This window comes from Trachurus japonicus, chromosome 5, assembly GCF_045865225.1.
Source record: "Trachurus japonicus isolate A0001 chromosome 5, Traja_1.0".
NCBI lineage: Eukaryota > Metazoa > Chordata > Actinopteri > Carangiformes > Carangidae > Trachurus > Trachurus japonicus.
This window is the reverse complement of record NC_140911.1, coordinates 14,549,327-14,571,289: the sequence shown is the minus strand read 5'-3', so window position 1 is coordinate 14,571,289 and position 21,963 is coordinate 14,549,327. Positions and strand designations below refer to the sequence as shown.

Genomic DNA, 21,963 nt, shown 5'->3' with positions numbered 1-21,963 from the left:
TGACGGACGAGTGGAAAACAAAAAGTAGTGGGAGACTTGACGATAGACAATAGATTTATAATAAAATTTAATGTAAAAAGCAGCAGTAACAGAAATTTGTTATGCTATGCTTAACTTTCCCATGGTGAGCAGTGGTGGAGGATGGCAACAAAGAGAGAACAGATTTGTAATTTAACCACTTTTTATTATTTATGAATGTAACTGTTAATTTATAAGAGCAAAAATATGTTATTTCTGAATGTAACTACACATAGGTCAGACATTTGCAATCACCATAACATAAAAAAGCACAGATTAGATGTAATTGGTAACATAATGACGGTTTTATTCAGTGAAGCAGCATCCTGAAACACCCTGAGAGGAACCCAGACGTTAGTGATGCTAATTTCACCTGTTGATCGATCTGCATTGAAGAAGCTCTATAAGGGCTTCTTCCAGCCTTTAAAGGTGATGCACAGCTATAACTGCAGAGTGAGCAATGTGGATCGAGCTCGTTGTGTAAGTGCCTGCGTGTTCCTGAGAGGAGGTCGAATCAGGCAACTGGAGTGTAAACAAACGTGTGTAGCTGCTATAAAAATATCAAGTGCTCATTATGTGGAGTGACATTATTACATGTATTATTGGATAATTATAACCGATGCAATCAGTACAGAAATTTAATGTAGCTGGTTAAGGAGGAGCTGACTTTAAAACAAACATTTGTTAGCCTGATATTAGTCAATGAATCTTTGTTTTTTAATTACATGTTTTTAAGGCTGCAGACTATAGCAATTTGATTTGCTCTTGTCAATCAAGGGCAATATTCCCTTCTGAAATTAAGAGGCATAAACATGGAAAACTCATCACAACCACCTCAAAAACATTTTTTTTTCATCCTTTATCCATGTTACTTTGTGTTTCTACCACTCCCTGGTTCAACAGGACCACACTGGTTCTGAGATAGGTTTTGAGATTTCTTTAATTATTATTCTTTATTGCTATTTCAGATTACACAATTGAAACGTTCCTCTGTGCCATTTTTTTCCCCCACAGTCATGAGCTGAGTTGCAGGTTTTCCTCACAGCTTTTAATGGGCATGAAAAATGACAGTATCATTTGCATTTGTGAATGAACGGGTTGAAGGAGGTGTAAAAAAAAACAAACCAAAAAACAAGAGAGATGATTGTGAGAGGTGCAGTGATAGTTGAGGACTGGCAGATCCGTCCATACTGCAGTTCTCAACTCAGCAGTCTGTAAAAAGGAAGGACTCAGATTAATGACAGACCTACATGTCATAATAATTATTATGTGTATAATGTGTTTATGCTTGATTGTTGGTATTGATTTACCTGGGCTCCATGGCATCCCCTTGCACTCTGTATCTCCGATTGCTTTGAATGGATGTCAGATCTTCTTTATAGGTCCCTTCATAGATACCTGACTGACGCTTCATGTAGCTCTCACTTTCATCACTATGGGAAAAAAAAAACACACACACCACCTTTTCTCTGTCTGTTTCCAGTTGGATTTGAATTTATTTGAGTGATATCATTCCTCTTGTAACCACCTACCCCAGCCGTTTGCCCATGATTGTCTGAAGGAACTTCCTGGCAGAGATTTGGCCCAGGACTTTCCTGTAACTGTTTGTAAAGATGGCGTCAGCGTGACGTCCCAAGCTAAAATCAGAAAGTGGACAGGTCTCAGAGGTTCTGCTTTTACACCACAGCACGCTTGAACAGTTCACAGAAAAAAATATAGTAAAATGTTGTGAAGCAACAACATATCCACTGCATATACTGTCCAACTTAAAGGTCCTTTCTTTGGCACTACTTTGAAATAGTATATATTATCTACTACTACTACAATACTGCTATAACCACTAGCACTGCTATTTCTCAATCAGTCAATCAATCAATACAACTTTATTAATCCCACCAGGGGCAATTGGTTCGAGCAGCTGATACATACAATAGAAAGAATACCATAACAATAAAATAGTGTAAAATACCGAGAAGTATAGTGGGATCAAGGGTCTAATAAATATAGTAAAAAATAAAGAATAAAGAATCTTCTACTTTTACGACTTCTACTACTAACAATAATAATGATAATAACTGCAGTATCTCAGTATCTGAGACATGTAAGGAAATGCTGCTGCTGAATAGCCTTTATGCACAGCTCCACTACTTCCTGGACTTTAGCCAGCTCCTTTATTTCCTGTCTTACATTATTGGACAAAGTGATTAATCCAGGTGTGTCTGACCTCACAACAATGGTCAGACACACCTGGATTAATCACTTTGTCCAATAATGTAAGACAGGAAATAAAGGAGCTGGCTAAAGTCCAGGAAGTAGTGGAGCTGTGCATAAAGGCTATTCAGTTAAATATAAATGCTGCGTGCACCATAATCAGAAATATCATCCACCTGTCCTGTATTGTGCTGGGTGCATGCTGAAGAGTTAGAGGCAGATAGCACACAAAAAACAAACAAATGTGTCTGTATTCCAGCGGTAGAAACTACAAATGAGAAACATAAGACATGTGTTTTTTTTAAATGTAATTTAGGTCAAACGAGCCTTTAAGCCATGTTTTACATCGGCCACTCAGTCCATATTAACATACTGACCGTAACTCTGCTCGCTCCCTGGGAGGACTTGTGTCATCCCGCAGCTTCTCTGCTGGATTATTTATAGAAGATGTCATCAGAATGGATGTGTCCCTCTGACCAAACCTGAGAAATATCAATGTTAACTAAACACACACACACACACCCTGTACCATACAACACAATAGGACTATATATAGCCTACATATATTCACTTGTTCATAATAAGAAGGAACACTATTTGATTATAGAGGTCTGATGACGGAGGCGTACTTTAGAATAAAAAATCCACAGTGTGAGTGCAAAATGCTCCTGATCTTGTAAAATGACATTCTGCTGCTTTGACACAGAGCGCTGTGACTGATTAAGCTGCCGTGTAAATGTAACACTAATGTGACTAATCCACACACCTTGACCCCTGTTGGCATAAGAAGTACAGAGAGCACACTTGGTACACGCAGAGGCGCCTGTGTAAGATTGAAAACGTCATACACCATGTACATACATGGTGTATGAACAAGTCGTTTCAGCCCTGACGCTGGGATCAGGTCATTCATTTTCAGCCTTGAGTATAAGTCTCTGCCTTGCTACATATTCATCTTTTGTATAATGTTTGCTTAATTAATTAATTTATTTTCATTTCACTTGGTAAAAGCTATACATACACTGCACCATAAGCACAGCACAGCAGCATTTAAAGATGCAAATAATCCATGAGTGCATTTAGAGCAGTATTTTAATTTCATTAAAAAAACATACTTTTTTCAAGTAATAATCTTTCACACTTTTAAGTATTTCATTCTCATTGGTAGGCGTTTACAAATCTCAACAGCTGAGAAAAGCAATTGTAAAAGATTTGAATAACTTCAAAAAAATTCATAAAAAACTGTGATAATTGAAATTAACAAAGGTGTGAAGAATTCCAGTAAATCAGTCAGGACCTACCTAATGGATGGGTAGATGGATGGGTAGAGCGGGGAGCCCGATAAAGACATGACCAGGCAACAAAACAGGAGCAGTGCAGCTTTCTCCATCATCACAGCTAGTTCTGGAGAAGAATGGACGGCTAGAATAAACGACAGGAGTAGAAATTACATTAGAAAAAACGCTGAAACCACAGTTTCCTCTCAAGCAGCCTTGTGGCTCTGCAGAAGGCACCGAAGTTGCAGCAGGAACAGATGTTTGCTGTGATGGAAAATGTCAACACTGAATTTAAAATGTTTAAAAATGATCAAAGCACAGATATAACATTTATACACATTTACACAACACATTTGTAGTGTGCCATCAGATTACCTTAATATTTTATGTGAATGCCCTGCAGTTCCTCTTTATTCAGTGCCCTCCTCTCACATCATCGCTGACTGCCAGGAAAGACTGGACAAAAGAGATGCTGGAACAGTACTGTGTGTTATCCCTGCATCCATGGTCAGTTTATACTGAACCTGTAGCTTCCAGTCACTCCCACATTACACATAATCTCTCCCTCCCTCCCTCTCTCTCTCTCTCGCCTGTTGTGCTGAGCCATCTGCATGCTCCCTCTCTCTTATTTTCTCAAATTACTATATTTTGCTTTATTGGCATGACCACAATTAGATACAGAGATGCCAAACATGTTGTAGTGGGATACAGTAATATTTCACAATATAAAGCAGAAAATCAAGAAATGGGTATTAAAGAATACATAGTGTGTGTGGTAGCCTATGATTTTTGTAGTTTACAGTTTTTAGAATGAAAGTCATGATACTGTTATGAGCCATCACAGTCATGATACTGTTTTATTCATCTATCTATTATTTAAATCCTTCCCAGAAATAAACTTATGGAGGAAAATGCGAATACATTTATAAACCATAATTTCACAGAATTTTGTCCAATGAAGTCTGGTTAGAAAAACAAAATCAAAAACACATTTAGAATATTAGGCTATACAAAAAAAGGACTAGGCCTATTATAGTATGAAATGGCACAGCTTATTGCTGCTTTGAAAAACAAGACATTATATTTAAATCAATGGCTCACAAACCATTAAAAAACCAACAAAAAACAACAGTTGTGTTTCAAGGAAACAAGTTGCGCTGCATCAAGGGTTTATGCCAAGCCTTTCCTCTGAAAAGACATTAGGATGTACATTAGGATAGGTGTGGTCTGACCAGTAGAGATTCATTCATATTGTGGCTATTACCAGAGAGAGACGTTTTTAGGACTTTGCTATTACGGTCATTTGGAAGCTTGCGGCACCCGGAACCTTGTTTCCACTCAAGGGCTTTCCTTTTTTTGTAGACGGACGGTGAAGTTTGACGTACCAGGGGGCAACAAATGCTAGCGGACAAGTCGGGATGCAAGATGATTCCCTGTCGCTAACTTTCATTTTCGCGGAGCAGGTTTCCACAAATCCCCCAAAGGATGCTTTTTCAACGATTTAATGGGGTAGTTTAGAGGTAAATAGTCTGAATTAGGATACGGAATAGTTTCCGGAAACGTCACTACGTCTATTTTATCTCTGAAAGACACAAAAAAACACATTTTCTTCCATGTTTAAGCCACATTGTTGCTGATGCATAGAAAGACGTCGAGTGTTGATTTATTTCCGGGTTTGTGTAGCGTTACGTTTGAATGCGGAGATATTCCTCTTGACTTTAAAACATCTTCGGCCCCATTGAACAGTGCGTGGATGACATTTAGCTCGTGTAGCTCGTTCACATGCTGTAGCCTAACTTATTAAGAAAGAAAAACACAGGACAAAATGTCAGTAACGACGTAGCGCTGTAGTAAGTAACCCCACTAGGTCGCCCAGGTAGAGCCTCCGTCCAGTCTTTGCTCTTGTTGCTACATTTACTTCAACATGGAAATGTTCAGGACTTTAAAACCCTTGTTTACTCTCCATCAACACTGGATACCTGTCAGGTGTGTCCAACTGAGACATTGTTTAAATGTTGCTAAAGTCGGTGTCCCTGCAAGACAGAGGAGCACAACAACAACAACAAATGTGGACAGGTTCAAGACCCAGTTGTCCTCTGGTCCGAGCTTTCAGGATTTCATCAAAGGGGTTTCAGTCACTAAGACTCCTGTGGCAGATGAGGAGTCCTCAGACAGACACGCATACCTCTCTGAGGACTTGGACATGGGGAATTCAAGGAAAGGTCAGTAGGGGATTGAAACATATTGACAAAGTTCATTATATTCAAGTGGAAATTCTGAGCTGGTGTTTTTTTTTTTTTTTTCTTCTGTGTGTTTTTGCTCCAGTGTATTTTGAAACCTATGGATGTCAAATGAATGTAAATGACACAGAGATAGCCTGGTCCATACTTCAGGGGAAAGGATATCTACGCACAGTTGACTTGAATGAGGTACAACTAAGCTCTGTATTTATTTTACCATTATAAAGATGAATTAGGCTATGTCAGTGCTGTTGAATTAAAATGTTTTTGTGCTTGTAGGCTGACGTTGTCCTTTTGGTTACATGCTCCATCAGGTAAGAATGATGAACAAATGACTAATGATCACCATCTTTCAATCTCATGAACAATAATACAGTAAATGGCCCACACTTGTCTCCTCACAGAGAAAAGGCCGAACAAACAATCTGGAACAGACTACAACAACTAACAGCGATGAAAAGAAAACGGCTAAAGACAAGCACGCCAATGAAAATTGGGATTTTAGGTTGGTGTGTTCAATAACGCACATGCATGTGAACGTCTTAAAGTTGAAAGCCTCTAAGCAATATGAACGATGCATCTCTGCAGGTTGCATGGCAGAGAGGCTAAAGACGGAGCTGCTGGAGCGGGAGAAGCTGGTCGATGTCCTGGCTGGACCGGACGCCTACCGGGACCTTCCCCGCCTCTTGACCGTGGCTGATGGAGGTCAGCAGGCGAGCAATGTGCTGCTGTCGTTAGAGGAGACCTACGCCGACGTCATGCCTGTACACCATGCTCCTCAGGGAAACAGTGCCTTTGTGTGAGTATGGATATGTTACATCCCTGTAACTCTCAGAGGGTGTTATCTGTCCTCCTCTCCACCACCACTGCCTCCTGTTAGTTTCATTTTCTGCAGCACCACTGTGTGCAACTTTTGATGATTTTGTGTCTCTTCTGCCCCGGCAGCTCCATCATGCGAGGCTGTGACAACATGTGCAGTTACTGCATTGTTCCCTTCACACGGGGCAGAGAGAGGAGTCGACCTGTCAGCTCCATTCTCGAGGAAGTTCGTATGCTCTCTGACCAGGCAAGTTACAGGCTCGATGCGTATGTCGATGTCATTTTCATGTCAGCAGTATGAGGACTAGATGGCAGCTTAGCTATTCTTATGCCTGAGGGATTTTATTTTTGTACAGTTGACACAGTTTGACAACAGTATTTTTTCCAGTCAACGCATACAAAATAGTTATTTGAAATTCATTGTCCTCTGAAATAAAATTTTGTCTGAACAGCTGCTTCTGGCAGAAATTACCCTTTTAGTTTAACCTCAGTGAATTCAGTGTTAAAAATGAATAGGAACATCACTGAGGTAGTAGTTTGCAGTCTCTCTGACTGGTTTCTGTGTGGTGGATGTTTTCCTCAGGGTGTGAAGGAGGTGACGTTGCTGGGTCAGAACGTGAACAGCTACAGAGACACGTCAGAAGAACAGTTCTGCAGCTCAGACCCGACCCAGCTCAGCCGGGGCTTTAAGACGGTTTATCGTACCAAACAGGGAGGTCTGCGCTTCTCTGACCTACTGGACCGAGTGTCACGCATCGATCCCGACATGAGGATAAGATTCACCTCCCCTCACCCCAAAGATTTTCCTGACGAGGTACTATTTAAATTCTGTCAACAGAGCAGCTACTGAAAACACATCATACTCAAAGTTACACAATCTGTGTTAAGTGTTGATTTTCAATCTCCCGGGTGACAGATATAAATGTTGAACAAAGTATTACATGCACAAAAGTCCCATATTGACTTGGCTGGCCACTCTGTGTTCACAGGTTTTGCATCTGATTGCAGAGCGAAGGAACATCTGCAACCAGATTCACCTTCCAGCTCAGAGCGGGAGCAGCCAGGTCCTGAAAGCAATGCGCCGTGGGTAAGAGACTATCCAGTGTACAAAGCAGTTTGTTAGGGCTTATTTGAAAGTGTTCTCAATGTGTTTTTCTTTTCTCAAAAATTACAGTTATACAAGAGAGGCTTACCTTGATCTTGTGCAGAACATTAAGAAAATCATCCCAGGTGGGTCATGGTAATTAGGTTTTTCATTATTATCATTCTGAATGATAACATTCCAGCTGTCTTGCAATCATACATAGTGAGTAATCTGTACATAACTTGTCATGAGTTTCCCTCAACCACACTAAGGTTACATGACTGAAAAGCCAGTGCAGATATGGAAACATATCTTCCTGTATATTGAAAATGCAGCTGATTTGACTACTGAAACTGCGATCCTTGTATTACCCAGGAATACTCAATGACATATGCTAAGGCTCCCTGAAAAGATCCCTCTTTTATCTTACAACACCAATGCCATAGCTCTATTCAGGCCTTTGAATACCTTTTTAATATTGAAAAGTATTTTGCAATTAAAGAGTTCTGCTGGCAGCTGACAGACCAACTGGGGACAAGATAATGTCTAAAATTCAAAACCTCATCCCAAATGCTTAAGAGGAAGTGACAAATCCACTTGCACACTGCAGATGGACTGGTCCATAAACATTAAAGTGTGTGTTTAACATCATTTGTGTCTATGCATCAGAGGCGAGCCTCAGCAGCGACTTCATCTCAGGCTTCTGCAGTGAGACGGAGGACGACCACCATCAGACTCTGTCTCTGATCAGAGAGGTGGGCTACAACGTGGGGTTCCTTTTCGCCTACAGCATGAGGAAGGTGAGCTCTTGTTGGTTCTTTAGCGTGCATGTACGTTTCATTTGAAATGTGTTGTACCAAGTTACCAAAACCCCATTCACCCTCATGTTATCCAGAAAACCCACGCCTACCATCGGCTACAGGATGACGTGCCAGCAGAGGTGAAACGGCGGAGGCTGGAGGAGTGTATCGGTGTGTTCAGGGAGGAGGCTGCCAGGGTGAACGCTGCTCTCATCGGCAGCACACAACTCATCCTGGTGGAGGGAGTGAGTACCGTGCTCTTGACCAGCACACATAGCTCAGTGGTGACTTATCAGCAGTGTTATGGTCACTCTTGAATACATCTAACGTGCTAGTTGGACAAAAGAATATTGCAGCTATTTGTCATCCCTAAACAGGAGCAGAAGAATAAAAGTTGTCATCCTGTGCCACTTCACTGTGTCACCGTTACGTGTTACCAGGCAACACCACTCATCTCTGGGTGTCATTTTGATGCAGGAGAGCAAGAGATCAGCCAAGGACCTGTGTGGGAGAACTGATGGCAACATGAAAGTGATTTTCCCCAAGGAAGACGTTGCTGTTCAGTCCGCAGGATCCACGACGGCACCGATCAACCCAGGAGACTATGTGCTGGTGAAGGTGGGACTTGTTTTGATATCATTGATGGATATAAAATTGTCACAGATAATTAGTAGTGAAGGACAAAGCAGTTGCTGTCCTGAAATGTAAAAGACATTTTTAGGTTGTTTTGAAACCGCACGACTGTGGGAAAACAAAGATTTTTAACACTTATTTTCCGACAAACTGGGAACATCATTGGTTATTTCACCTGGCTCGGTACAAACAAGTGATTCAGGAACATATGAATCAGAATCTAATGACAGTCGTTGGTTTGTTTCGTCACTGGTAATTGAATCTGATCCAATGCACCCACACACAGAGCATTCAACTCTCAATAGATAATTACATCACCAAAATAGCAGCACATGTTTTAACATTAAAACAGGTGACTTGTCTTGATATGTTAGATGATTGGTCTGTATCCATGGCTTTAAAAAAAAAAAAAAAAGTTCTAAATCATTAGTAATTTGATTTTTTTACCTTCATTTGTTTTTTACAACAGCTTAATGGTTCACAAATCAGTCACAACATTAAAGCTCATCACCTTTCTTTAATCCTATGGCTGATTAGTGTATGTTTATGTTAATATGTTGTTGTCACACTTTACGAATGTGAAAATGCTGCCAGATATCAGTATGAGATAGATATGACAAGTTTGGAAATATCTTTATTCCTAGAAATAAAAATGTCCAGATGTTCACATATGGGCATGCCTTTTAATAAAGTCATATAAAACTCATGTTTAAATTCAAAGGGCAAGATAAAAGATTACAGCATGAAAAGAAAGTGTTTTCTGACACTCGCAGCCGGACGGCTTCATTTCAACAATCATCACAGTTGCACAATGAAGGCGTTACATGCTGCTTTCAGAGATTTCATCATTCAGTCTTTGATTGTTTGATGTCTCGTTTCTTTATTGCAGATATCGTCGGCAAACTCCCAGAGCCTGAGAGGTCGAGCCCTCGTTCACAGCTCCCTGAGAAGCTCAGTGAAGCGCGACGAGACTCCGCCCACACGCCACCAGGCCGATGAACACGTGACCTCGGACAGCAGCATGATCAAAACCTGCCATTGATGAACACAGGTGACACCACAGGAAAACAAACTCTTACTCTTCATTCTTCTTCTCTTGTCTGACTCTGAAGACACACTGAGGCTGCTTTTAAAGGCCGCAAAAAACTGCAACGTGTTATTTATACCACCGGTACCAACTATCTGTTTGTACATATTACTGTTTAAGATACTGAGACCTATTTGGATTCAAATTAAAACAATGTTGTCTGTTTTTGCCGTGGTGGTGCCTGAGTGATGTCATGGAGATTTTCCAAACTGGTTTAAAAATGTCACTGGGTCAGCACATTTGTGTACAATCGCTGCGTGAGCTGCAAAGTCGGAAAACTTTGGGAAAGAATTTGCCTAAAGTCAGCAGCAGAAAGTGCTGTGATCTGCTTTGGAAGGAGCACGTTATTTCAAAAAAGATGATTATGGTGACAGCAGCAAACCCCCATCCTGCAGACTGTCGCCTGTTATGACAGGGCTGCAGTATAACCCTCGTGGAGAGGTTCACTGCTCTCATCTACATTTTATATGTAGAAAAGCTGCACACAGTTCGAATTTAAAAGAAAAATGCAAAATATAAAATACACAAAAATGACTTTTTAAAAAAAATCTGAGGTGAGATCCAAATGCAAACTGGAGTTGTGCACATTTCAGGCTTGGAGAAGAACTAATACTTGCACATTAGTCAATTTCTGATAAGTTCTGCACTCTTGCTGTGATTGTGCTTCACTGCAGGGAGGTTTAAGGTGTAAACTGAACATCTGTCCCAATCAGCATGTAGTCCTGGAGAAAAATAAAGCAAAGCAACAGCAGTAAATAACAGCTCTGAGATTACCAATTCAGTTAACCAGTTAAATGTTGAAGGTGTTTCCTGTTTTGTCGAGCCACATTTACAAAGAAAACGTCTCTAACCTTCAGGACCTGAAGCTGAGTGTTCACAAGCTTCATCTTTCCAATCGCAGGAAGTGGGTATCCCTTTGCAAGTTGAACTGTGGAGCAAAATTAACACATTTACATGAAATAATCACAGAAATTCAATATGGCAGCCATTATTATTACATTAATTTTGTGGGATTGATAACACAAGTGAGTACATCGCACATTTTAGCAAATCACCAGAGACATCGGGACACATCATTTCACATTTGAACAGAAATTTTAGCCATGCCTTTTTGTACAAAGTGCTGGACTAACTGACATCGTCATCTCTGGAGCTGTGATGCTAGAAAGAGTAAAATGTTGTAACTTTATAATGAAGAGTGTTAAATGCCATTTGATGTAACCTCCAATTCAATTGAACACATTGAAAACTAAAGGAATGGGAGCTCAGACAAGAGGGGTTTGAATGGACTGGTATAGTCTGCTGGGGAAAAAAAGGTAATTGGTTGGATTTGAAATTAAAAAATGACCCCTGAACTCGGAGCTGATCTGCATGCAACAGCCTGAGCATTGATAATAGCGCCTAGTACAAGCTAGAAACTCACCATTCAGCTGAGGTATGACGACCACTCTGAGGACCATTTGCAGGATGCTGTCAAGGGATCTGACCTGGAGGTGAGGACTGGGGTTAGTTCGTGGTAGCTGGTAGCGACGGTGCACAATGGGACTCTTGTTAAATATGCATCTCTCACCTGAAACTCTCCCACGTAACTTGTCGCCAGGGTCAGCCCAATCCTGTGCAAATGAGACAAAATTAGACCGCCATGTTCGTCTCTACAGGGACCTTTTGGCCCCATTTTTCTCCTGAGAATAAGTCCTGATTTTTAAGTAACTCACTTGTTGAGCGAGACGGCTCCAGCCAGCCTCATTCCACTGACGAACACTCTGGCGCTGACACTGGTGTCCTGTAATGTGAGATAAATAATGGTGAGTAAGTGTCAGTGTTTTTCTTTAAATCACACACACATTTGTCATCGTGCCAGCTGTTCAACCCACCAAGTTAAGGACAAAGAGAGGGCTGAGCGTGCCGTTGGGTTGGATAGCGAAGGCCGTCACCGTGCCAACGGTCTGAACCGTCACGTTGTTGGGTTGGAAGCTGATGCCGGGGGTTTTGGTCGTCTTCACCAGCAGTTTCACCATCAGACCTGGGAATTGTCTGGCAATCTGAAAATACAAATAGACCTTAGGTAAGATGACATTGCCAGTGAAGGTGTTGTTTCCTGTCTGGTCACTGGAATGTGTTGTCACCTGTGGGATGAAGGTCCCAAATGTCCTGGTGTTGAGTCGGATGGGAGAGCCTTTCGGGATCTGTTGTGAAAGAGTGGGAAAAGGATGGAGGTCAGGAAAGTAGATTTAGTAAGAAATCAAGAGGGTGCTGCTCATGTTGGGGAGCTGTTAACTGCATACACTACTAAATTAGTAGTGTAGCTAAATTTACATTTTTACACAGTTTGTAATTGAACTCCCTTTGACCACCCTGTCCCTATTTTTCTTTCACCCTGACCACTGTCAAGACATGTTCAGACATGTTCATTCATGACGCTGTGTGTACAAAAGCCATGGTTGGAGTTTTTTTATTTGAACATGATCATTTTCATAAACTTGATAATTTTCTTTACGTAGTGGAGTGAAAAAAATGCCTTTTGTTAAAGACCCCCTCCCATGAAAATCGTGTTTTTCGTGCTTTTCACATGTTCCTGTGGCATTTTTCTTGTGTTAGAGGACACATCAGCAGAAAAGGAAGTGCAAAATTGCATTTCTGAGTTTTTCTGCCTTCAAACTGCTGTGAACCAATGGCAGACGCAAACTGGCAGTTTCAGGGAGACTGGAGCTGCCCACCCTGCAGAGGTGCATTGCTAATGCTGGTTGCTTGCTTGCTGGTTTTACAATGACCAAAAAGGGTCGCGGGAGGGGGACTTGAAAACTTGCTTTCTCCCTACGGTAGCTTTGCTGTTATTCAACCTCTTCCATTGTAAAGTAAGAGGCAGCTTCCCCCAACACTGACCATATCGTCTGTGATGTTCAGGCTGAGGACTCCCGCTCTGTTGTAGACAAAGCCTGCGGAGTTGATAGTGAAGGTGGACATGCCAATGTACAACATGTTGTTGATCTGAGGCGGCAGCGAAAAGGGCGCGGTGGTGAACGGAGGCTCCTGATGGCTCCCAATGTTGTAAAATTCACCCTGAAGGACAGAAGATGAGGAGACAAAAGCAAAAATGAACAACGACTATCTATCATCTCATTTAACTTTCAGATTCAAAAAGTAAAAGGAGAAGCAGAAGCATCGAAAAGCAAAACTCTCTACCTTCAAGCTCAAATCTATAGATGTCTTTGAAACTGTAGGCGATGCCACCATGGAGTATTCAATCTCTGCAAACTTGTCCACCTTGGCCAGAACTGCAATGAAGTAGAAAGTCACTCACACATTCAGTGCATCCGCGAAACAGCTAGATATATTTTATGGATGTTTACATAGACTTTTTACCATTGAGAGTTTTCAGCTGAGGGTTCAGATCAGATATTGCGTTAGCCACCAGAGGGCACATCTGCAACAACAAAGAAGAGAGAAACTCTGTATCAGTCCATGCAGCTTACAGGCATGCATCGGTAATATCAGTCTGATTATTACTTATGCACAGGAGCAGCCATTCAGTACTTTTAGTTTTGATAATATCAAGTACATTTTGCTGGTGTATCACTTATATTTTCAATACCAAGATTTGTATTTTTTCATTAATTCTCACTAGACATGCTTAGGATGTTCAGTCATGAATCATGATGCCATTCATAATAAACTCAACGCCACCCTGTGTTTTAACAGTCTCTAGGAGGACCCCTAGTGGTGAAATAAGATGCCCACAGGGGTTGGGGTGGTCATCAGAAACAATGGACATAAGGCCAGTTCCCCTTACCTGTTTCTGCAGTGTCTTTTGCAGAGCTCTGTTAATGTATTTTTTGAAGAGATTGTACAACCAGCTGAAAGAAATGACAACCACAGACATTAGGGAAGTGCACAGCACATCAATATGGCAAGCTGACACTTACATTTCCTCACATGGATTCAAATGTACTATAAAATGCACTGCAGGGCTTATTTTACCTGGCTCCCCCGTGGAATTTGACGCTCACGCTGCCGACATTGGCTACGCAGTTGACAGCACTGACTGTGGGTCGGCCTGTCGTGTCACTCTTGATGTCAATGCTCGTGCCGATCGTGAGTCCATTCACATTCAAATCAAATGAGCCGCTGTCCTTTCTGTGGAGAAAGAAGGGAGGCACAGCTGCAGCAGAAATATCACAAAATGATTTTAAATTCACAGTGAGGAGGGGTTTTTTCTCTACTCACATTATTCTGAGATACTTGACCCTCCAGTTTCCACGCAGACTGAGGTTGGCATTACCAATGGACAGTCTGACGCCAGTCCCAGGGACAAGAGCCAGTGCAGACTGTGGTAGTCTCACGCTCACCATTTTGATACTGGAGTAAAGAAAAAGTTTGGTTAAAAAACCATAGTCTTCACCGTCAAAATCATTGGCGATCTGAAAATAGAGCTGTCTTACTTTGACAAACTGTACTTGACTTTGCCGATGGGAGACACTTTCTGTTTTCCTGACATGTCCGGGATTTTGACGCTTTTGAGTTTCTGCTCGATGGAGGCCATGCCCAGTTGTCTGCCTGACAAAACCAGAAGAATTCAGATGATGAGAGATTTGAGGCAATTTATAGACAGGCCAACTGGCAGAGGAAAGGTCTGCAACAACCCTTACCATATTCAAGGCCTTTTTCTGTCAGCTTGACCTTTACTCCAGGGTTTTTGCCTGTGGTCGTAGAGATGAGCACCACCAGAATGAGCCAACAGCACAGAGACATCTTGACTGTTGTGAGATAAAGAAAAAGAATGAATTGGTCAGCAGCAGCAGTCTTGCCTTTTTTTTTATGAACCTGGCCGCATGGATTGGGGATGGATTCTGCTTTTATGTGGTTAATAGGTTTGCTTTTCTGCGAGGAGCACCTCTAGTGCAATAAATTAAACTTCCTCATTTAGAGGAAGTGTCACTTTTTATTACAAGTTGCCCACTTCCTTATTCTTTGCTAAAATACGTATGTCATAACATTTATTACTTTTGCCAGGGGCATCTAAAAGCACTGCTATGTCTGTTTGAAGTGATGCCAACATTTACTATTCTCCATGCTACAGATAATCTACCCCATCAACCGCATATGTATATAATTATTTAAATAAACTGTGAAGTTCTTCAGTCAGTAGTGGGGGTAATAGTCTGATAGTTTTTTGTTTTTGTTTACTAAACTAAATACAAGTACAACAATGTATAAATACTTCAAAGCAAGTTCAAGTCCTGAATTCAAATCCAGTTTAAGTGGATGTGCAGAAGTATTATACAGCAATGGACCAAAGTATTTCAGAAATTTTCCACCACTCCTTTGGGATGGGGATCCTGCTTCAGCTGAAGCCTGTGAAAGAACTGACTGTCACATGACCCTGATAAGGAGGAAAGCTTTATTAAATTAGGCTGAGACTAAAAGCAAAGTCCGCCATGTTTATATGGGTTTATATTAAGCGTGCATTTTCGAAAATGTTAAAGGTTGGACAATGCTCTTCAAGTAACTCGGTTAACTTAAATCTGTTAATTCATTTTATCTCATTCAACTGATTTATATTATAAGACACCAGTGTGATATTAAAGTATTAACATATGCTATGTCTTTAACTCAGCTGTCACATGCTCAAATCAAACCACTTCTACTCTGTCGTATCCTCTTTTATTTCTTTTGTTGCTGGTCATCTTTAGTACATTGCACAGCCCACAGCAAAATTGAATAGTAACTAGTATGACTAGAATCTATGACATGTGACTAACAGTGGGCAGCAGCTCTCTTAAGGCACTTTCTAAGTGGGTCAGAGATGTAGCCGAGGTCAAAGTGTTTACTTTTCTGTATTTTAGATATAGGTCATGTTATCTTCTCAGCATAACTGTGTGTAAAAATTGAGTAAGACAGCTGCTTATCAAAGAGAGAAAACCAAAAAAAAACACCCGGGCCCATCTCAGACTACATGCATCAAAAACATCAGCTTCTCATATAGGTAGCTATATCACATCTAAATATATAATATGACACTGACAATGCATAGAATATTAGCTGTTAAAAGCGAGTGCCTTAATGAATCTGTCTTATCTCTGTTGGAGCATTCTATCACAATTTACACAGCGTATAATACCCAAAGTCGATTCAATAAACTGTAGCTTTTTTTGTGTGTGCAAAATTTCACTGCTTTCTCCCTCAGCTCATGCAAATAAAGCTTATCCATACATCCACTGCAACTGAAACAGAGGGTGAGAAAGCCCAACCCTCTGGCTCAACAAGTCAGACTCAAAACTTCAGGACTGTTTAATCCTGCAGTCTATATATGTTGTAAACATCAAACTTTGACGACAGCAGATCACAGATCACAAAATCGCAAAAACATCTGTTAGCCTGACTCCGCAGAGTGAATATACACCCTTTCTTACCTGAGCAGCAGCTTGTCAGGACCAGACGCTCTCTGCTGATGTGTCGGTGTCTGCTAATAAGGCAGAGAGAAAGAGGAACAGAGGCACATGGCCTCTAATTCACTTACCCAATCAGGAACTGAACTGGGCAAGGGGACTCTCCCTGATAGCAGCAATCGGCAAATTTAGTATTTGACTTTGACTTGATTTCGTCAACTGAATGCCTCACTTCTCACTCCTCCTCCTCCTCCTCCTATAAACACTTTGGGAGATTCTTTATGTGTAAATCAACAAAGACTGAAGCTGAAACTGTTTTTAGATGCTTGGCGTGTTTAGAAACTGTTATTTGTCTTTGCATATTCGTCTCATGTTGTGCTGTCGCTGACCTCCTTCCTAGTTCCTTATATGAATTTCCAGTGTGGTCTTTTGTAAGGAACTAAACTCAAAAATTGGGAAATTATTCTTGAAAACGGTTTCTAAATTATCTTTGTCAATCAAGGCAGCTCCGAGCTCGGTTTTGCTAAACCTGCACCATGACACCTGACCCTCACTAAGCAATAGCAAATACAGAGACTTGTCTTATCCTTATCATTCTACCATGAACATTCTGGGAGTAAAATACTCTTTTGGTAAAGAAAAAAATCACGGTTCACTAATAAAAAAAAAAGTGTACAAATGAAGAGCGTTTGATTCAAAAGTTTAACTTCAAAGGGCCACTGTACAGTCTGATTGACCCGACCTCTGTACAATACGCCTGTGTATTGTCAATGACCACTGGCACTTTATTAAATAGGGCTGGAGAATTAATTGTAATGTAAGTGAAATTGCAGTTTGGCTAAGTCACGCACAGCAATTTGTTTTTATTTTTTTGATAAAAGTTTTTTTTTTTAAGTCAAATCAACATTTTGCGTATTTTTTGCAACTCAAATGTGAAATATCAGATTTTGAAAATTGTGATGGACCAATGAAAAAAAAGAAACCACAGAAATTCCTGTCCCATGTAGTTTTAATCCACATCCCATTTCAAAAGTGAGTTGACAGTTGAATGGCTGCAATCTGATGGGATTACAATATCACTGAACTCAATGATATTGTACAACTTTTTAAATCTGTGAATCCTTGTTGTTTCTAACAAAAGCTGTTACAGTATTTTTTCTGTTAAAAAAAGGTGCATTTCGAATGGCATAAAACCAACATGAATACAGTATGTACATTTTAACAAATTTGATGCATGCTTTTAAAACATTTTTTACAAGCATAAAAGAGGAACAACAGGTTTTGAAAAAAGTGTGTACTATAGAGCTCTGATAGTATATAAATATCAGATTGAGTACATTTCGATCAGCCAATTCATGATAAAAGAAGAAACCATCACATTTCTGTCACTGCATTTTTTTTAATCTGTGCTTCAACCAAAGCCACATCCTGTTTCATGAATAAATTGACCGTTGTTATTTGTTAATGTCCCAGAACAGCTGCAATCTAATGGGATTACAATATCACTACTCAATCAATACTCTTGTGCTTTTGGAAAATGGTGAAACTATCACCAACTCTGGAGAAAGAGATTAACACTTTTTTTTTATAGCCTATAGCATTCTGGTATTTAGACATAACAAAATCATGAAGTGGTGTTCATGAGTGAAGCTTATTGCACTGAGCAAAACTTGTAAGGCTCATAAACTTGTTTGTCATGGAGCTCATTTTCTGCAGCAGTGCAAAAGCCAAATAAAAATTCTCATCGACTTTTTATTGAAGGAACTAGGTGGATGCTGCTAACCTCCAGTCATATGATCTCTGTGTGGTGCACTCATGGTTGTCCTTAGTCTGTGGTTTGATTGGTGTGATTGGTTCTCTTTTACAGTTTTTCTGAATTTCTAGTGGCAGATCTCTTATCACCTTTTTTTTTTTTTTTTTTGCAAAACTGTAAACACTTTCACTCACTAAAACGCCCTGTGCACTGTGAACCATATCGGTAAACATAGATAGCAGAAGTTAAACACGATTACTGTGTTTTACACAGCGTTACATCAGCATTTACTCTGTGTGCATGTCATTTGTACACAGAGGTCTGTCTACGTGTTGGGAACATGTCACACTCTGACTAGGAAGGCCATTTGACACTATTTCAGCATCCATCCACTGTTAATGGTCCCTTCTCCTTCTTTTCTGTTTTCTTTCTACTCCCTCTAATTAAGTCTGTTCTACTAGTTTTGCTCAAATAATTGCTCCTCTCGATGCTGCTAACAGTGCCTACCTGCAGCAGAAATCAACTGATAAGCTAATAACTAACCGTGGAGGCATTTCATGTTTCATGAGAGGATTTCAAATCAATTGTTCAATTCTACTGTGTGATACAATGCTGTGCTAACCTGCTCAATAGAGGCCAAATTGAGCTCATTTAGAACAAACTCCATGGTCTGACTTCAGGGTTTAGCCGACCATACAGTGTGTGTGCTGTGTTGTCTATGAAAATGCCTTTCAGTAATTGCAGTGTGTTTCAAGTCGCTAACAAAACAAAAGCAACAGCGGTTTCTGAGGGACGACTAAGTTTCTTGTATCTCGGCAGAGGGAAGGTGGAGAGTGTCTCTGTCCCACTGAGATAGGCCTTGTGCTTTTATTTTGTGGAATTACTTAGCGTCATTTCTGTATGAAAGCCTAGCAACTGTTGTTATTCCTGCCATTTTTTTTTCTTTTAAAGCTGCTGCACGACTCAACCCAAACCCATACAGTACCACTCACTTCATCTCTTCTCAGAACTGTGTGAGCACAAAAGTGGGCTGATTGAAAGCCTTCCCTCTCTCCTGCAGCTGTTTTGTATGCCTGCAAGCGCTGGACTATTAATGCTATTCATTCATTCAAAGAGTCTTATGACATAACATTGTCCTCAGCATAACTCTGCCATAGGTTTCTATTCTTGGTTTTCCTCTGCAGAGACCACACTGTCATAAAAAGTCTTATATAGCCTGTAGTGAAACACAGCCTCTTGAAATCGTGGACAAATGGTTGTAATTGAACATAGCTGTTTTTAATGTAAGGGTATTGTGTAACATGCCTTTAGTGTGAAACTCCTAATTGCTGACGATGAGCTATACATACTACATGAAGTCTGTCAATCAAATTATGTTTCCTCTCAGAGAAGGTAGGAATGTATAACTCTGTTACTTACATTACCATTTTTCCAACCATTACAACAGACATTGAGTCATAGTCAACTTAATATCAAGTCCATAAAGTCCAGTCGCTTTTCCGCTATTTTGCTAACCCTCCTCTTGACCATGTGCAATAGTTTACAATGAAGCTGACGAGAAAGCAATCGATAGAGTGGTAGATAACATTATATATCATATACGATGTTACGATGTGTATATTTGAGAAATGTAATCTGCCATAAACAAGAGAGTAGCCTACGGGTTACGGGGAATGTTTGTGTCGCCGTGTGCAGAGACGAGAGCTGCGGCCCCGACCTTGCAAGGTTGTTTTTCAGAGTGAAAAGAAAGGTAGAGAGCATCCATTCTGGAGGTATAGACAATGCATGGATGAAATAAAATGGACGTCTTGTGATGTCCTGGTGGCTCCCCTGGTAGAGTGTGTACCATAACCATTAGAATTACAACCCATAATGATAATAGTGATAATAGTAAACTTAATTGCCGATGTGGTTTATGAATAAAATGAAACTAGGTATCACAAACACAGATATATATTAAAATTGCAGGACATCTCAAATCAACATCAGTAGCCTAGAACATATGAAAACAATAAATGGAGTCAAAGCAATAGGACAAATAAGACACAAATAAGCCCATAACTGATAACTTTTTGCTCTGTTATAACTTTTGTGTCTCTCTCAAAACAAAGTTAAAATGGATCCATTTTTTATTCTGATGCACAGATAAGTGAGACAGTTAAGGACAAATCAATGTAAAGTGTCTTGTTGGGCCACCACCCTTGTGTCGCAGCTTCAATGCTCTACGGCATTGATTCTTCCGTCTCCGTAAACCCAGCTGCAGTGATGAATGTTATATACAGATATTCCTTCATTTTCACGTCCTTCATCCTTCATTTCTAGCACATCAGTCCAAAATCTCAAAAGTTCCACTGTCTTGAAATGTGGTGACTGTGAAGGCCACAGCATGTGATTCACATCATTGTCATGCTGGTCAAAGCATCGTTGACCCCTCCTGCCCTACAGACGGGGGCGGTGCCATTCTGCTCTCCGCTCGTTCTTCAGGGTTTTCCTTTAATTTCTCACTGTCTTCAGTTAAATGGAAAACTTGTTACAGTTGCTTCATTATGCTGCTTGAGAAGGGCAAATGTCAGTCTCACTCACAACACAGGCATAATTTGAATTACCTTGTAGATGTAATGGTTGTGAAGGAAATGTATGTAACCCCCGCCTCCTTGTGCATCTTTGTCACCTTTTCACTCATTATGATTTACCCCTCCGGTGCAACTGCAGAACATTACCCAAATACTTAACTTTTGAATATTGTCATACCCACTAAACATGTCCGCAAAGTGCTAACTGTGAAAAAAAATCCCACTAAAATTAATCAAAACTGTCAAAGTATTAATAGCAAAAAAAAAACAACCCAAAAAACTAACTAACTAAAAAAACTAAAAACCCTTCCAACCTCCCATGGTGCTGGAGGAACACGGTGCAGTCCAATTAACCAGCACCAGTTAAACAGGTCTGATGGAGCTGGGACTCCTTTTGATGCTGACATGGAAACTCCAGCAGCAGCCCCCCAGGAGGTGGTAACTCAAAGAAAACTAATTAATTGCCTCAAATTTGTGAATCCAGTATATTGAAACGCACAAGGATAATTACGTAAATGTGTGCACCTCAAATACAGTAGATAGATTTACTGTCCTGCATGATATTATTTAGCTGCTTATGTGAATTTTGAGTTATACGGTAAAGAAAACAAATGGAAAAAAAACCCCAACCAAACACACTGTATCTCAGATCCCTCTTGACTCGTTGAGGCCCTTTGGACACGCAGCATTGTGAAATCTTCGTGGCTGTCGACGCACACAAAAGCATTCTGTGCACCTGTGGGCGATGAAATGGGCTGGAGATGCTCTGCAGTTCACTACAGAAGAGGCAAGTGCAGTCTGAGGGGGAGTTCAGTGAGAGTTCAGTGTTACCGTTGAGTTCACCCCTGCTTTGCCTCCAGGCTCCACAAACTCAGACCTACAACAAACAGCCCCCTTTTTTTCTATTTGTGTTGTTATCAGTGAGTTTGAGTAAACCTGACAGACTGAAGTTTGTAGTAGCCAAAGACTCAAACAATTCAACCTGACCTTTTAAATATGTTGTCAGTGAATTGACAGGTGTGTGTAAAACACAGTTTTTCTAAAGCAGATAAGAAGCTAATCTATAATATTGGTCCAAATCC

At 40.5% G+C, this 21,963-nt stretch overlaps 3 protein-coding genes across 3 annotated transcripts; 1 reads left to right on the top strand and 2 right to left on the bottom strand.

Moving 5' to 3' along the window:
- Positions 1-944: 944 nt before the first annotated feature.
- ghrh (growth hormone releasing hormone) lies at positions 945-4,060 on the bottom strand. Its single transcript, XM_085778021.1, has 6 exons — positions 3,882-4,060; positions 3,531-3,651; positions 2,607-2,711; positions 1,551-1,655; positions 1,329-1,451; positions 945-1,230 (listed from the first exon to the last, which is right to left on the bottom strand). The coding sequence occupies exons 2-6, from the start codon at positions 3,620-3,622 to the stop codon at positions 1,218-1,220; spliced, it is 438 nt and encodes a 145-aa protein (XP_085634147.1). The 5' UTR covers positions 3,623-3,651; positions 3,882-4,060; the 3' UTR covers positions 945-1,217.
- Positions 4,061-5,231: 1,171 nt separating this feature from the next.
- cdk5rap1 (CDK5 regulatory subunit associated protein 1) lies at positions 5,232-10,334 on the top strand. Its single transcript, XM_085776472.1, has 13 exons — positions 5,232-5,728; positions 5,832-5,935; positions 6,026-6,060; positions 6,151-6,251; positions 6,335-6,545; positions 6,692-6,812; positions 7,149-7,379; positions 7,555-7,652; positions 7,740-7,795; positions 8,319-8,449; positions 8,545-8,694; positions 8,927-9,067; positions 9,972-10,334. The coding sequence occupies exons 1-13, from the start codon at positions 5,431-5,433 to the stop codon at positions 10,122-10,124; spliced, it is 1,830 nt and encodes a 609-aa protein (XP_085632598.1). The 5' UTR covers positions 5,232-5,430; the 3' UTR covers positions 10,125-10,334.
- A 29-nt stretch (positions 10,335-10,363) lies between these two features.
- LOC146987258 (bactericidal permeability-increasing protein-like) lies at positions 10,364-16,610 on the bottom strand. Its single transcript, XM_085776473.1, has 16 exons — positions 16,580-16,610; positions 14,816-14,923; positions 14,609-14,723; positions 14,394-14,525; positions 14,148-14,303; positions 13,960-14,023; positions 13,533-13,593; positions 13,353-13,444; positions 13,053-13,229; positions 12,296-12,355; positions 12,044-12,211; positions 11,885-11,952; positions 11,740-11,782; positions 11,593-11,656; positions 11,021-11,097; positions 10,364-10,891 (listed from the first exon to the last, which is right to left on the bottom strand). Exons 2-16 carry the CDS (start codon positions 14,916-14,918, stop codon positions 10,850-10,852), a joined length of 1,422 nt encoding a protein of 473 aa, XP_085632599.1. The 5' UTR covers positions 14,919-14,923; positions 16,580-16,610; the 3' UTR covers positions 10,364-10,849.
- Positions 16,611-21,963: the final 5,353 nt, after the last annotated feature.

Bases quoted from the DNA above. Each gene is read 5' to 3' on its own strand.
- ghrh (XM_085778021.1), bottom strand. From the start codon at position 3,622: ATGATGGAGAAAGCTGCACTGCTCCTGTTTTGTTGCCTGGTCATGTCT. The intron at 2,712-3,530 runs GTAGGTCCTGAC...GATATTTCTCAG, and splicing joins TCCATCTACCCATCCATTAG to GTTTGGTCAGAGGGACACAT. The intron at 1,452-1,550 runs GTAGGTGGTTAC...TTTTTCCCATAG, and splicing joins ATCATGGGCAAACGGCTGGG to TGATGAAAGTGAGAGCTACA.
- LOC146987258 (XM_085776473.1), bottom strand. From the start codon at position 14,918: ATGTCTCTGTGCTGTTGGCTCATTCTGGTGGTGCTCATCTCTACGACC. The intron at 14,304-14,393 runs GTGAGTAGAGAA...CTTTCTCCACAG, and splicing joins GTCAAGTATCTCAGAATAAT to AAAGGACAGCGGCTCATTTG. The intron at 13,230-13,352 runs GTAGAGAGTTTT...TCTGTCCTTCAG, and splicing joins CTATAGATTTGAGCTTGAAG to GGTGAATTTTACAACATTGG.
- cdk5rap1 (XM_085776472.1), top strand. From the start codon at position 5,431: ATGGAAATGTTCAGGACTTTAAAACCCTTGTTTACTCTCCATCAACAC. The intron at 5,729-5,831 runs GTCAGTAGGGGA...TTTTTGCTCCAG, and splicing joins CATGGGGAATTCAAGGAAAG to TGTATTTTGAAACCTATGGA. The intron at 6,546-6,691 runs GTGAGTATGGAT...CTGCCCCGGCAG, and splicing joins CAGGGAAACAGTGCCTTTGT to CTCCATCATGCGAGGCTGTG.